The sequence below is a fragment of the Tiliqua scincoides genome, chromosome 1 (genome assembly GCF_035046505.1).
Source record: "Tiliqua scincoides isolate rTilSci1 chromosome 1, rTilSci1.hap2, whole genome shotgun sequence".
In the NCBI taxonomy this organism is placed as follows: Eukaryota; Metazoa; Chordata; class Lepidosauria; order Squamata; family Scincidae; genus Tiliqua; species Tiliqua scincoides.
In genome coordinates this window covers 234,785,464-234,798,771 of record NC_089821.1, presented here as the reverse complement: position 1 = coordinate 234,798,771, position 13,308 = coordinate 234,785,464, and the positions used below count along the sequence as shown (strand labels likewise).

The 13,308-nt window shown below is 47.3% G+C and overlaps 1 protein-coding gene across 1 annotated transcript in view; it reads left to right on the top strand.

The window, feature by feature from the left end:
• Positions 1-5,971: 5,971 nt before the first annotated feature.
• SRD5A2 (steroid 5 alpha-reductase 2) overlaps positions 5,972-13,308 on the top strand; it is a 49,782-nt gene continuing 42,445 nt past the window's right edge. Inside the window, exon 1 of the mRNA XM_066611512.1 lies at positions 5,972-6,273. Coding sequence (XP_066467609.1) covers positions 5,972-6,273 — 302 coding nt within the window. The remainder of the gene's footprint in view (positions 6,274-13,308) is intronic.

Sequence of the window (13,308 nt, the reverse complement as noted above, 5' to 3'; positions counted from 1 at the left end):
AAAAAAGTTCAAATTAAATCTGGGCATAGGAAAGCATTTCTGGTCAGGACTGCTGATTCAGTGATAGTGTGCTCACCAGATATTGTTCTGGATGGGAATTCCACTCCCTTTGAAAGATCAGGTTTGCGGCTTGGAAGCACTTCTGAGCTTGGTGATGGCTATGGCTCAAGGTACTTTTCCTCAGCTTCAGTTGCTGCACCTGCTGCACCCATTCTTGTCTCAATCAGACCTAGTTTTAATTATCTATGCCTTAATAAACTCACCATTGGATTAATGTAACATGCTTTACATGGGACTGCCCTTTAGAAGCTTCAATTGGTGCAGAATATAGTCACGTACTAGCAGGGGCAAGATATTACTGTCATGTTACACCTTGGTTATTCCACTGGTTACCAGTTTGCTTCCAGGCATGATTGAAGGTGTTGGTTATAACCCTTGAAGTCCTAAACAGCTTGGGACCAAGATACCTGATGGACTGGCTTCCTCCATAGGAGTCTAACAAACTACCCTAAGATCTTCTCAGGAGGTCATTTTGTATGTCCCATAACTATCAGAGGTGTCGTTTGGGGCACACAATATGATTTCCTCAATAACGGCTGCTGCCCTGTGGAATTTCCTCTGCAGGTTTATTTTGCCCAAACCCCTTGCTTTTACAGAGAAGGCTAAAGACATACTGTGCTTGTTTCAGTTGACCTTCATGATTATTTTTCACTGTATGAGTGGGGTAGGGAATTCCTACTCTCTGGGTTGCTTCAGATATTATCCCTGATGGTGTGTTCTGTTGGTTTTTTATTTTTATGATTCTTATTGTCATGTTTATTAGAGTTTATTTTTGTTGTGAGGCACCATGAATAATAGAGAAAGGTGGAACATAAATCTGTTAAAATAAATACATTTTGCAGCTTCTCAGGTAGCTCAGCTATGCGTAGTTCAAACCTGTGCATACGGACTCAGGCTTCCCTCCATTTAACTGTGCACAACAATCCTGTCTTTAGGAAAACTAAATGGGGCAATGCTTTGTTTAACCATCATGAGCATCAGGAATATTATAATTATATTGTCTCTGGCCAGTAGAGTACCAATCAAATGTGATAGAGCTCCATTAAGCTGTGAACCTGGAGTCATCAGTTTGAATTCCTATCCAGTGAGTTGATTCCTGAGAAAACCAAATTTAATCCCAAATTCAATCCCTGATTAGTCAAGGGGGATGGATGCCAGGTCATGACAGTAGAGTGAGAATTAACAAGGCATTGTTTACATTACAAAGTGCTATGTACATTTTAATTTAAAATGTGATCCTAACCGAATGAGTTTGGAAGGACATTTCAATGAAATTAAAGGGACAATTTTCCTGTAACAGAGGTCAATGGGACTTATTCCCAATTCAGTGTGCATAGTAAAGTCCTCCCACACTCATTCCCAAGAGAGTAAATTCCACTGGATTCACTGATATTTCAAAGAAAGCATGATTGTGATCATATATATAAGTAGGACAGGGTAACAAAATTCTTGCCAAACCCCTCTTTCTAGTTCCTTTATGAGGGAAGACCCAGGTATCTTAAAAAGCTGGTTTCAGTGCACCATTTTAAAACATTATAATTATCTCTATACAGGAGCCCTTTCTCCCACTTAGGCTTTGCCCTGTTGAACCTGGAAAGATCTCTGGCAGGTTGCACATTGCCTCATTCCTCTTTATGCCTGTTACACACCAGCCTCTGAGCAAATGCATGAAAGTTGTCATGTAGGTATCTTTCAGTCTCAGTGTAACAGGCAGGACTAGGTAAGCTTTTATGCAAGACTAATGTGACACTCATGCTTCACTACAGTCAAGAGAACTTGCCTCCTGTAAGGGAAGCTCAGCTGTACCACACAACTCTCAAGTCAATGCCTCTCCCTAACTTGTCTCACTGGATCACAGCGATAAGAAGAGCCAGGGTTGGTGATAGCTCAAATTCTTGGGGAAAAGGCTTGTCAAAATCTTGGGGTAGCAGAACTTCGCACTGAGCCAGAAATACACTTCATTTTACTGTTCAGAGTAAACACTAAAATTCTTTTTTATTCTTCTGTTATTTTACTGTTACTACTCCTTGCCATACTGACTTTGAAAGGGTTAAAAGCACCGGCCTGGCCTCAGTTCCCATGTAGGCCACAGGCCTCTCAGGCAGTAGCACAGGGAAAAAAGCCAGCCACGCCTAAGTAATGGGAAGGGTTCTATAATTCACCACCGAATTTAGATTTGCTCCTTTAGGGATTGATTAGGGCAAAATTCTGAATTATGTTTTTAAGTATTTGTATGGGTTATCATTGTAAGCAAAAATCAAGTCAATATCTCACCAGGTCTAAGAGATATTGAGAAATCAGTGAAAACACATTTTATGTAGCTCTTTTCACCCCCTTAGGGGTTGAATTTCTGAAATTCCCTTCTTAATGGATCCTTACATCAAGGAGGGAATATACTTCCCAAATGTGGTTTGGGCTGGGCATTGATGAGTCAGTCAGTACATTTATGTATCCCAAAGAGAGAAAACCTGTTTCCCTTACCATCTTTTTATTTTCCACTTTTACTGGGGGGGAAAGGGGAAAACACCAAAATTCCCCAGGGAGTTCTGTTTCATTCAACATCTAAGGCAGAACTCTAATATTTTGCTCTAATGTCCAGCTTTCTCTGAAACTGGAAAGCTATCCTGTCAAGGTAGATAGCCTTGTGGTTCTGTGATGGCACCTGGCAGTTTCCTCTGTGCCACAGACAGGGAAGAAACAGAGAGACATGCGTCAACACACCTGCACTCCAGCTGGGCTGAGAGAGGGAAGTTTGGGCAGGGAAATTCATCTAAGTACTAGGAAGGAGAAATTCATTAAGAAAGTAAGGAATACTGCTGCAGACATGTGTGGGATGGGAGTGGTGAAGTTCAATCATAAGAGATGGCTGTTCCTTTCTGGGGGGCCGAAGATTTCAACTTGGATTCTGGCATGGGGATCCAAAAGGGCACATAGGCAGCAGGCACAGAAGGAAAATTTGGGCCAGGCAGCCCGCTCTGAAGCATGTTTACTCAGAAGTGCTATTCATGCACTGCCAAGTAAATGTGCATAGGATTGCAGCCTCAGAGTCCCCAAGGTTGCCAAGTCAAAAGTAACATTTGTGAACCACAGTCCACTTCTTCAAATGCATGAAGTGAAATCCTCAGCAGGCAGGAATGCACTGTGTTCATGCCCCACTTTTCCATGTGATGAGATGGTCCAGGAGCACAGCCTTACCAGAGTTCAAGCTGCCTTTTTAGCAGGGGTCTCCAAACCCCGGCCCAGGGGCCAGATGTAGCCCACAGCGTACTAAATGGCTCCCTGTCCCAAAAGGGCTCACAATCCAAAAAGATGCAAATGAATACCAGCAGACAGCCACTAGAACAGACACTGCTGGGGTGACACTGCTAGAATAAATTTACATAAGTTTACATAAATGAATATATTAAAGATGAACTTATATGAATGAAGGAAGGTCTTGCAATAGCTCAAGGCCTATAAAAGGCCTTGCACAAAGCAAGGCTGGCCTTTCCTTTGCCGCCGCTACTGCATCACAGAAACAGCAAGCAGTGGGGGGAGACCTCATCCCTCAGCTCACGTGAGAGGTCAAACAGTTGCCCTCATGCTGAGAGCAGTTGTGATGGGCCAGTGCGGGCTCCAGCAAGTCTCCAGAGGGCTAGAGGCTCATTGGAGACTGGGGGCTCCCTGAGGGCCGCCTTGGGCCGCCTTGAGGGCTGCAAGTGGCCCCAGGGCCGGGGTCCAAAAAAATCTGGAAAGAAATAATAAATTATTAATTAATAATAATTAGGGTCCTGTGCTAAAGGCTGAAATTGGGTTCACAAGTGATCTACGACCGTCACCATTTACTAGACAAAATTTGGAAAATGTGACATTTTAATTTTAGGGTATGAACCTCATACCATAAGTTAGCATTCTAGCTAACAATTTTCTTCTGCAACCCAGACAAGGGTGCTTGCAAAGGTTTTTTTTCAAATGTTTCAAAAACCTTTGGTGACCCCACCCAAAATTGGCTCACAACACACTGGTGGGTCCTGTTTGGGAACATTGCTTTAGATTAGAACAGGTCAAACAGTCAAACAGCTTTAGAGGTCAAACAGTCATGCTGAGAGCAGTTGCGTCAGGCTAGTGTGGGCTCCAACAAATCTCCGGAGGACCAGAGGTTCATTGGAGACTGGGGGCTCCCTGAGGGCCACATTAAGAGGCCTTGAGGGCTGCAAGTGGCCCCAGGGCCAGGGTTTGGGCACCCCTGGATTAGAACATTGGTTTTATAGACAAATATACAGGTTTGAGCTTTGGATAGCATATGCTCTTGCAAGCAGCATCAGCTACACTGGTCTTCTAAGCATGCCTAAAGCTCCAAACTATCAGTTCCTTCTCTTCTTTGGCAGCCTCTCTCAGATCAAATCTCACTTCAGGCTCTTCCAGCATTTACAGCTCAAACTATCTTTCTTCCTGATCATCACTAAGGATATTACAGTATCCACCTGAGAGGGTCCTGAGGGCCTGCATGGGGAGGGGGGCCATTAACCAGCCTGAATTCCAGCCTTCTGGATTTTTGGCATAACATAAGAACTGGCCAACTGCAATTGTAATATGTAAGATAATGAGTTGAGTATTTAGTATTCTGATTTTGAAACAAGAACTCCAAAAACTCATTTCCTTATCTTGTAACAATATATACATGGGGGGGGGGGGGGGAATTGGAAAAAGGAGGATCAACCAGTGACCTTGTTATACAAAGCACAGTGTTAATTCACAAGAACAGTAATGGCAAAGAGAAAGCAAATCTCTTTAGCCAGGCTGAGTTAATGGCATGCAGTGCAAGCCTAGGCACCTCTGCTCCAAAGTAAGCCCCACTTAGTTCAACAGGACTTACTCCCAGGCATGTGCATATATACCTGGGAACACATCCCATGGAACTTTCCTCCAGAGTGGACATGCACAGGATTGCCCTGTAAAATACGGAAGCGCAATGGTTATTTTACAGGTGGGTCCTGACCTGTGTGGACAAAGGAACCAAGTGGTCATGGGATGGGCGAAATGCAGTGGGTGCCTGTTGAACAGGTGGGACAAAAGTCTGTCAGTAAGTGCTACAGGTTATTAGCGCTGGCATTATTGTTGCACCAGACTAAGGGCCAAATCCTATCCAAGTTTCCAAGTGCTGGTGTAGCGGTGCCCACACCCATACACTATATCCTGTGGTAGGGGGCAGTCATGAAGGCCCCCCCCCCAGGTAAGTAACGGTTGCTTCCCTTATCTCAGGGCTCCACTGGAAAGTTAGAGAGGACTGGGCCCTAACACAGCCTGAGTTGAGTTAGGCTACAATCCTATGCACCTGGGAGTAAGCTCCATTGAACACAATGGGACTTACTTCCATGTAGACATGCCTGGGATGGGGCTGTTAGGCTACACTCCTATCCACACTTTCCTGGGGGTAGGCCCCACTAGGATACCCTGCACGGCCACTCCGTGCAGACTCCTTTCCACCTCCGCACTCAGAGTCAGGGCAATCTCCCGAGGGCTGGCCAGTTCCCGCGGGGGCTTCTTCTCCCCGGGGGCTCCAGCCCTGGGCAGCCTCGGCCCAGGCTCAGAGGACCACGCCGACGGGTTGGGGGGCCAGAGGGACGTCCCTGCGGAGGGGGGGTGGCGTAGCCAGAGGGGACAAAGCACGAAGTCTTGCGGGGAGCCTTCGCTCTGCTCCCCCCGCCTGGACTGCTCCGAGGGGCCCCGCCAAACTCTGCGCTCTGCCCCCCCTCCAGGGACGCCGCTGCCTGCGGCGAGGCGGAGGAGCCAACCTGCTGCCCAGGCGCGCCCTCCTGCCGCGCGCGGAGGTGCAATGCAACCCGCCGCTGCACGGGGGGAGGCGGGGGCGGCGGGCCGCTCTATTAATGGCGGGCTCGCCCCGCCGCCGCCCAGCGCCCCCTCCAGGAGCATGCAGTGCGCGCCGAGCCTGGTGCTGGTGCTGAGCGCCCTGCTGCTGGCCCTGGGGCTGCTGCTGCTGTGGCTGAACGGCCACTCGCCCTCGCGCTATGGCAAGCACGAGCAGGAGCGGCAGGACGCCGCCGCCGAGGGCCGGCGCGCCCCCCACCTGCCCGCCCGCTGCGCCTGGTTCCTGCAGGAGCTGCCCTCCCTGCTGGTGCCCGCGCTGCTGCTGGCGCTGAGCAGCCCGCCGCGCTGCGCCTCGCTCGGCTGCCGGCTGCTGGGCTGCATGTTCTGCGGGCACTACTTCCACAGGTAAGCCTCCCGCCCTCCGGCTGGCTGGACAGGCGAGTGCCTGCAGCCCAAGCCTCGGCGTGTCTACTCAGAAGTAAGTCCCATGATAGGCAAGTGGGCTCACTCTCCGGCAGGTGTGGAGTGCGTTGCAGCCGGCTTTAGTTGGGAGTAGCGCCCCACCCGCTGTGTTCCGTGGGGCTGGCTCCCAAGCAAGCGAGTGTGTGGGATGAAGGTAGCGCGCCTCAACGCAAGCACTAAGGATGGTCCTGTGGAACTCCTCGGGACTTGCTTCCCTGAGAGCAAGATCCTACTCTTTGTAGGGTCTGCTAGAAGGTGGCTGTGCTGAGCGCGCTTACTGGGGAACTTCTGTTCCTCTCAGTGGGACTTGCTTCCGAGTAAATGTTACTGTGATCCGTCAGTTGGACTATTAGAAACGAACGACTGAGGCTGCAATCCTAACCTCACTTTCCTGGGAGTACCGTAAGTCCCATTGAACACAATAGGACCTACTTCTGAGTAGACCTGTTTAGGATTGTGCCCTGAGTCTTAGAGCTCTATCCTATGCCTGTCTGCTCAGAAGTAAGACCTACTAGAGTCAATTGAGCTTACTCCCAGGAAAGTGTGGTTGGGATTGCAGCCTATCCTAACCCAATCCTGTGCATGTCTACATGCACTAGAGACAATGGGGCTTACTCCCAGGAAAGTGTGGATAGAATTGGACTATTAGACAGCAATTGTGGGTCTTGAGACACTGAGGGTGCAATCTGAACCCCTTATGCCAGTACTTTCAAGCACTGGCATAGCAGTGCCAACAGGCTGTGTGCAGCATCCTGCAGTTGGGTGTCACTCATGGAGGCCTCCTCAAAGTAAGGAAATGTTTGTTCCCTTCCCTCTGAGCTGCATTGCCCTTATGCCATTGCTGGAAAGCACTGACATAAGGGGTTAGGATTGTGCCCTGAGAGACCAATCCTATTCCTGTCTACTCTGATGTAACTCCCATGATAGTCAATGGGGCTTACTCCCAAGCAAGTATGCTTAGGATTGCAGCCTAAGAGTCTTATTGAGTATAAATCTATTGCACTCACTTGGACTTACTTCTGAGTAGAACATGCCAAGGATTTTTCTGTACATTTATTTTATGAGTGCCTATGCCACTCTCCACAATGTTTCCAGGGTGGTTTCCAAAAAGGCAATAAAATCTCAGTCCATAAAACAATAATGGAAAGCAGCAGTTAGTTATTTAAATAGCTATTTAAAAGGCCTGGGAGAAGAAGGCTGCAATCCTGTGTAGACAGTCACCTGGAGTAAGTCTCATTGAATTCAGTGGAGCATATGCCTTTGTTAGACATGCACAGGATTGCACTGGCAAATCCAAAATGCTACCTTTTGAGCAAATGAAATATTGAGTATTTTTGGTCCTTGGCTCCTTTCCATTTTAATAAATGACTGATTCTTTTCTCTTAAGGCTGCTGGCTTATAGACATTTCTGAAGGTTGTATTATAGCAGAATTTCAAACTCCATGCAAACATCATTCACAGAGCGAGAGTGAGCATGTCTGTAAGTTAGCAGGTTCTAGATCAAGCTGCTTTTTCCACACTGTGACCTGCATATGAGGATGTTTATTTTTTAATCCATGTTTTGTTAGCTAGCACCTTCACCTTTTTCTCTCCCTTTCCTCTTCACACTTCATATTATTATTAACATTATTAACAGTATTTATATACCGCTTTTCAACTAAAAGTTCACAAAGCGGTTTACAGAGAAAAATCAAATAACTAAATGGCTCCCTGTCCCAAAAGGGCTCACAATCTAAAAAGATGCAAAAAGAACACCAGCAGACAGCCACTAGAACAGACAGTGCTGGGGTGAGGTGGGCCAGTTACTCTCCCCCTGCTAAAAAAAGGAGCACCCACTTGAAAAAGTGCCTCTTACCCAATTAGCAGGTAATAGAATGTATGCTGTCTACTTTGCCCACAGTTTGGAAGACAAAATGCTTATAAGTACATGTGAAGCCTGAAAGAGTCAGAATTTGTTTAGTTGTTGTGTGATGGATTTCTTAGATAGAAAGTGCTTTTTTGAAGGTAGTTACTTCAGAGTTGCACCCAAATAACACACCACATGGGAGATCATGATGGCATTTTACTTTAAAGTGCATGTGGCAGGCTCCATACCCCAAGAATGAGTAACGCAGCATCAGTCACTGTTGCCAACCAGGGGTTGTTGCCCTCTGACATAGCACAAGTATGCCACAGCACCTCCTCTTGCAGGAGCTGATTATCTAACACAGAGAACCACTAGGATCTCAGAGTTCAAGCTCCCTTATGCCATTCATGGAAATGCAGACTTCCAAGAAATTCCTTTTGACTACTGCAGAACAAAGGATGGGAGCTCCCTGGGAAGAAGACAGCCACATGAAATATCCAGGTCTCTTTTTGATCAGGATTTGAGTCCTTGTGGGGGAGTTCATCCACTCGAAGGAACCCTTTTGCCAGGGAAGGGACTGATCTGAGTCACAAGTGGAGCTGCAACAGTCCTCAGGCAAGCCATAGTGCTAGTATCCCACTGCAGCGAGACCTGAGCTGGGAGCCAGGTGAGAAAGGTTTGTATCTGGCCAATACATAACCATTGGCAGTTTCACCTTTTGTATAAGTGGCTAGAAATAACCATGGTGGGGGCAAAAGAAGAGATCAGGCAGGTCAAGCCTAGAACCTGTACTGGTCCATTCACAAAGCTGCCCTCTAACCACCCAGCTACAGCAGGAGACATGCAAAGAGCACCTCATGGAGAATACAGCATCCTGCATACTACAAACAAGCACACCTGGCTGGGAGCATATAGCACATTGACCAATCAGAGGGAGCACTGCATGAGCCGATCATTGGGCTCGTATGACAAAGCCCCTGTGGCATACCCTGTGGCCTTTGTGTCATTGCTTGCACCTGCCAACAATAACCCTAGCATAATTCATTATGCTGTCATCTTTCTCCCTCCACATGTATCTGCCTTTTACATCATAGCAACAGTGAACAGGTGGTTCTTGATTTCCCCCTCCCCTGGTGGCTGAAAAAATAAGAGTGTGAGGATATTGCAGACCCTGAGTCCTGGGAGTAGAGAGGCCAACTCTGGCTGATGCCCACCCAGAGTACTACTCTCAGGCTAGCTGAGATGAGAAAAAATTGGGGTGGGGAGCCGGGATTTCATGGTAACAATTGGGGTGGGGAGCCAGGATTTCATGCTAACAAGTGTCCAGCTTTTTATTGCACAGTCTCAATGCTGGAGCAACATCTGAAAGAGAGAAATGCAAGCAGAGTTGCCAACCATCTTGTCCTAGCAGAGTTCCCATCCTTTTGCTAGTTAACTGGCAGATGGCTAAGTAACAGGTGTCGGTGGGGTTTGGTTTCACACCAGTTAGTTCACTGCCTGTCATCGAGTTATCAAAGCAACAGGAGCCAGGCAGACCCCACAGAGGAATAGCTGGTATCCACTGGTCACTGCTGCCAGGCATGCTGCAAACTTTCCTTGTAATTTACGTGACCAGCCATGTGGGGGGCCCTGTTCCCCTGTTGGAGAACTGCCTGTGGACAGCAAAGAGGAACACAGAAAGATATGGAATGCACCATCAGCCACATATGACCTCTCAGTTGGAGTGGGTATTCAGGGTGCGAGGGAGAATAATGCTACCTGGGTACACAAGCAGCAGTGCGGTGTTCAGGGTGAGAGCTTGGTGCCTGAGCGCATTATCTTCCCCTCTTTAGATGGAGGTTACAATGGAACTCCATGAGAAATGACTGTTCTTCCCCGTGTGGCAATACTGCAATCCTGAAAAACAAAAGGGCTCCAGATGAGCATTTGTCCAGCAGCAGCAATGGTTGGCATCCCTGGCATTCACCAAGACAGCACAGACGCTTGGTGCTATTCAGTGTTGCAAAGGGAAGGGAAGGGATGGTTGGACAACAGAGGCCCAAATCCTAACCAACTTTCCAGCACTGTCATAGCTGTGCTGGTAGGACATGTGCTGCATCCTGTAGTTGGGTGACACGGAGGCCTCCTCAAAGTGAGAGAATGTTTGTTCCCTTGGAGCTGCATTGCCGTTATGTCGGTGCTAGAAAGTGGCTTAGGATTGTGCCCATACACATTTGACAAGGCAGTGGTTAGTATTTGGTGGGGTCAGGGTAAAGATGTAAGATGTTGCAGTGTGCAGTTCCCTCCCTTGCTTACCTGTGTGAGGCATGTTGTTCTTGCTTCTCATGGTGGAGTGGAAGTTCTGCTTGGATGTTTGTGCATGAAGTCCTCCCTGCAGTAAGAATTCTGAGAAGACAAATGTTAACCAAATACATTCATATTGTGAGGGGAAGCAGGTTGTTTGTGCAAAGAGTTCCCTGTGCGTGTAGAGTACCCTTTCTCCGTAGTTCCCATCACCAAGTTTCCCTTGCATATGCTTCAAGTATGCATGACACGAGACCAGAGAATGTGAGCTCCATTCTGTGCACTCTGTCATCTGAGTTCTGGTTCCTTTGGCAGCAGTTTTAGTACTGGGGTCGGTGCACTGTGATTGGCTGTAAAATGTAGTCTGTATCCTATGCTCTGCTGTAGAAAAGTGGGTGTGGCAGAGAGGGGTACCAGGTTGAAACATTCTGGTACTGGGTCTTATGGGTTTTTCAATTCCTACACCAGCTCTGCTGTTAATGTAGCATTTTGCCAGTGTTTGGGGCATATCTATCATCTGGAGGAGTTTTAGGATATGGTGGGCTCATCCTTGTTCCACCTACATCCCTCCCACGTCTTCGTCCCATTTGCGCTGGTGTCAGTGGTACATCAGTACACCATCGCGCAGGTATCTGTGGCACATCCATAAGCAGAACTGGGGCTCCTGTGGTGAGATTGTCATTGTAGCTGTTGGTATGCCTGCGTTCCAAGAGCACATACCATATCGCACGCTGCTCGTGCTGGTGAGCATATCCCATGCTGGTGTTTCCAAAGTACAGGATTGCGTTGTGTGTTTTCAGTAAAAAGTAATTAAAGATGGTTTTAAGTCTTGTTACCAAGACTTCACTGTTGACAAGAGTAAGATAAATATCTCTAATTACTTTTTATTGGCTTCTGGGGGATGAAGCCAGTAACAAACATGCTATATAAAGATGTGACATTTGTGCTTGGCTTCTTAAGATTAAATTGAAAATGATTTTGGCAAACACTTCAGATGGGATGCAGTGAATTAAACTGTGTTAAAGACAAATTTAATAAAAATTGGTCAGTGTGGGAAGAGATACTATAATGAACATAAAACCAAGGAATGCTGACTCCTGGGATAAAATCTTGGAGACAGATGGGGCCTCAAATGGGATGCTCAGGGAAGACAGAGAATGGCCAGCCAGACAAACAGAATGGCCAGCCAGATTCAGGGAAGACAGAGAATGGCCAGCCAGAGCTCAGCACTTCCACCTGCTCTGTCCTAATCCTTGTCCTCTCAGGTGTTGTCTTTGGGTGATTGCCGAAAGGCTAGAGGCTCTTTGGAGGTACGCTTTATGTGAAGTCATGCCCAGAAACTGTTTAGCTCATTGGCCCATCTGCATGCAAGCTCTTTGTTTGCTTATCAACTGGTCTTTGGCATACAGATGTGAGGCTTGTCAAATGGTACTAAATTGTTCAGAATTATTTTTTGACATTACTTTTACACTTATCCCATGACACTCTTTTGGCAGTGTTTAGGAAATGAAATGGGTTTGTTACGACATTGTCTGTAATATACATTGCTCAACTGATTGAAACTCCAAAACAGGCTTCCTGTTTTGTAGGCTTGCAAAAATGTTTTCTGGAACAGTCCACTAGAACACTGTCAGGGCCCAGCAGGATGGGTAGGGTGCTGTCAAGGGCAGCAACAATCTCCAAGGCAGGCAAGGCTGGTGGTCACGTTTTGGAGCAGGAAGACAAGGCAAGGGTGTTTGCATACCTTCTTGAGCAATGAGTTGCTTCAACTGAGGACTCAAGCCCAAAGCAATTGTTATGTAGAGATGGCCAGGTCCTTATTCTTTCTTATCCTCCCTCTACAGGAGGGACAGGCAAGGGCGTGTTGGAGGTAGGGTGGCCCTTTATGTTAAGGAAGGGATAGAATCCAGCAAAGTAGAGATTGAAGGTGGGTCCGACTCCACCGTAGAATCTCTGTGGGTTAAATTACCAGGCTTGTGCAGCGATGTAATACTGGGGACGTGCTACCGTCCTCCAGACCAGAAATCTGATGGGGACCTTGAAATGAGGAAACAGATCAGGGAGGTGACAAGGAGGGACAGGGTTGTAATCACGGGGGACTTCAATTATCCTCATATTGACTGGGTCAATTTGTGTTCTGGTCACGATAAGGAAACCGGATTTCTTGACGTGCTAAATGACTGTGGCTTAGAGCAGCTAGTCACGGAGCCCACCAGAGGACAGGTGACTCTGGATTTAATATTGTGCGGTACGCAGGACCTGGTTAGAGATGTAAACGTTACTGAGCCATTGGGGAACAGTGATCATGCTGCGATCCGTTTTGACATGCACGTTGGGGGAAGAATACCAGGCAAATCTCTAACAAAAACCCTTGACTTCCGACGGGCGGACTTCCCTCAAATGAGGAGGCTGGTTAGAAGGAGGTTGAAAGGGAGGGTAAAAAGAGTCTAATCTCTCCAGAGTGCATGGAGGCTGCTTAAAACAACAGTAATAGAGGCCCAGCAGAGGTGTATACCGCAAAGAAAGAAGGGTTCCACTAAGTCCAGGAGGGTGCCCGCATGGCTAACCAGCCAAGTTAGAGTGGCTGTAAAGGGCAAGGAAGCTTCCTTCCATAAATGGAAGTCTTTCCCTAATGAGGAGAATAAAAAGGAACATAAACTGTGGCAAAAGAAATGTAAGAAGGTGATATGGGAGGCCAAGCGAGACTATGAGGAACGCCTGGCCAGCAACATTAAGGGGAATAATAAAAGCTTCTTCAAATATGTTAGAAGCAGGAAACCCGCCAGAGAAGCGGTTGGCCCTCTGGATGGTGAGGGAGGGAAAGGGAGATAAAAGGAGACTTAGAGATG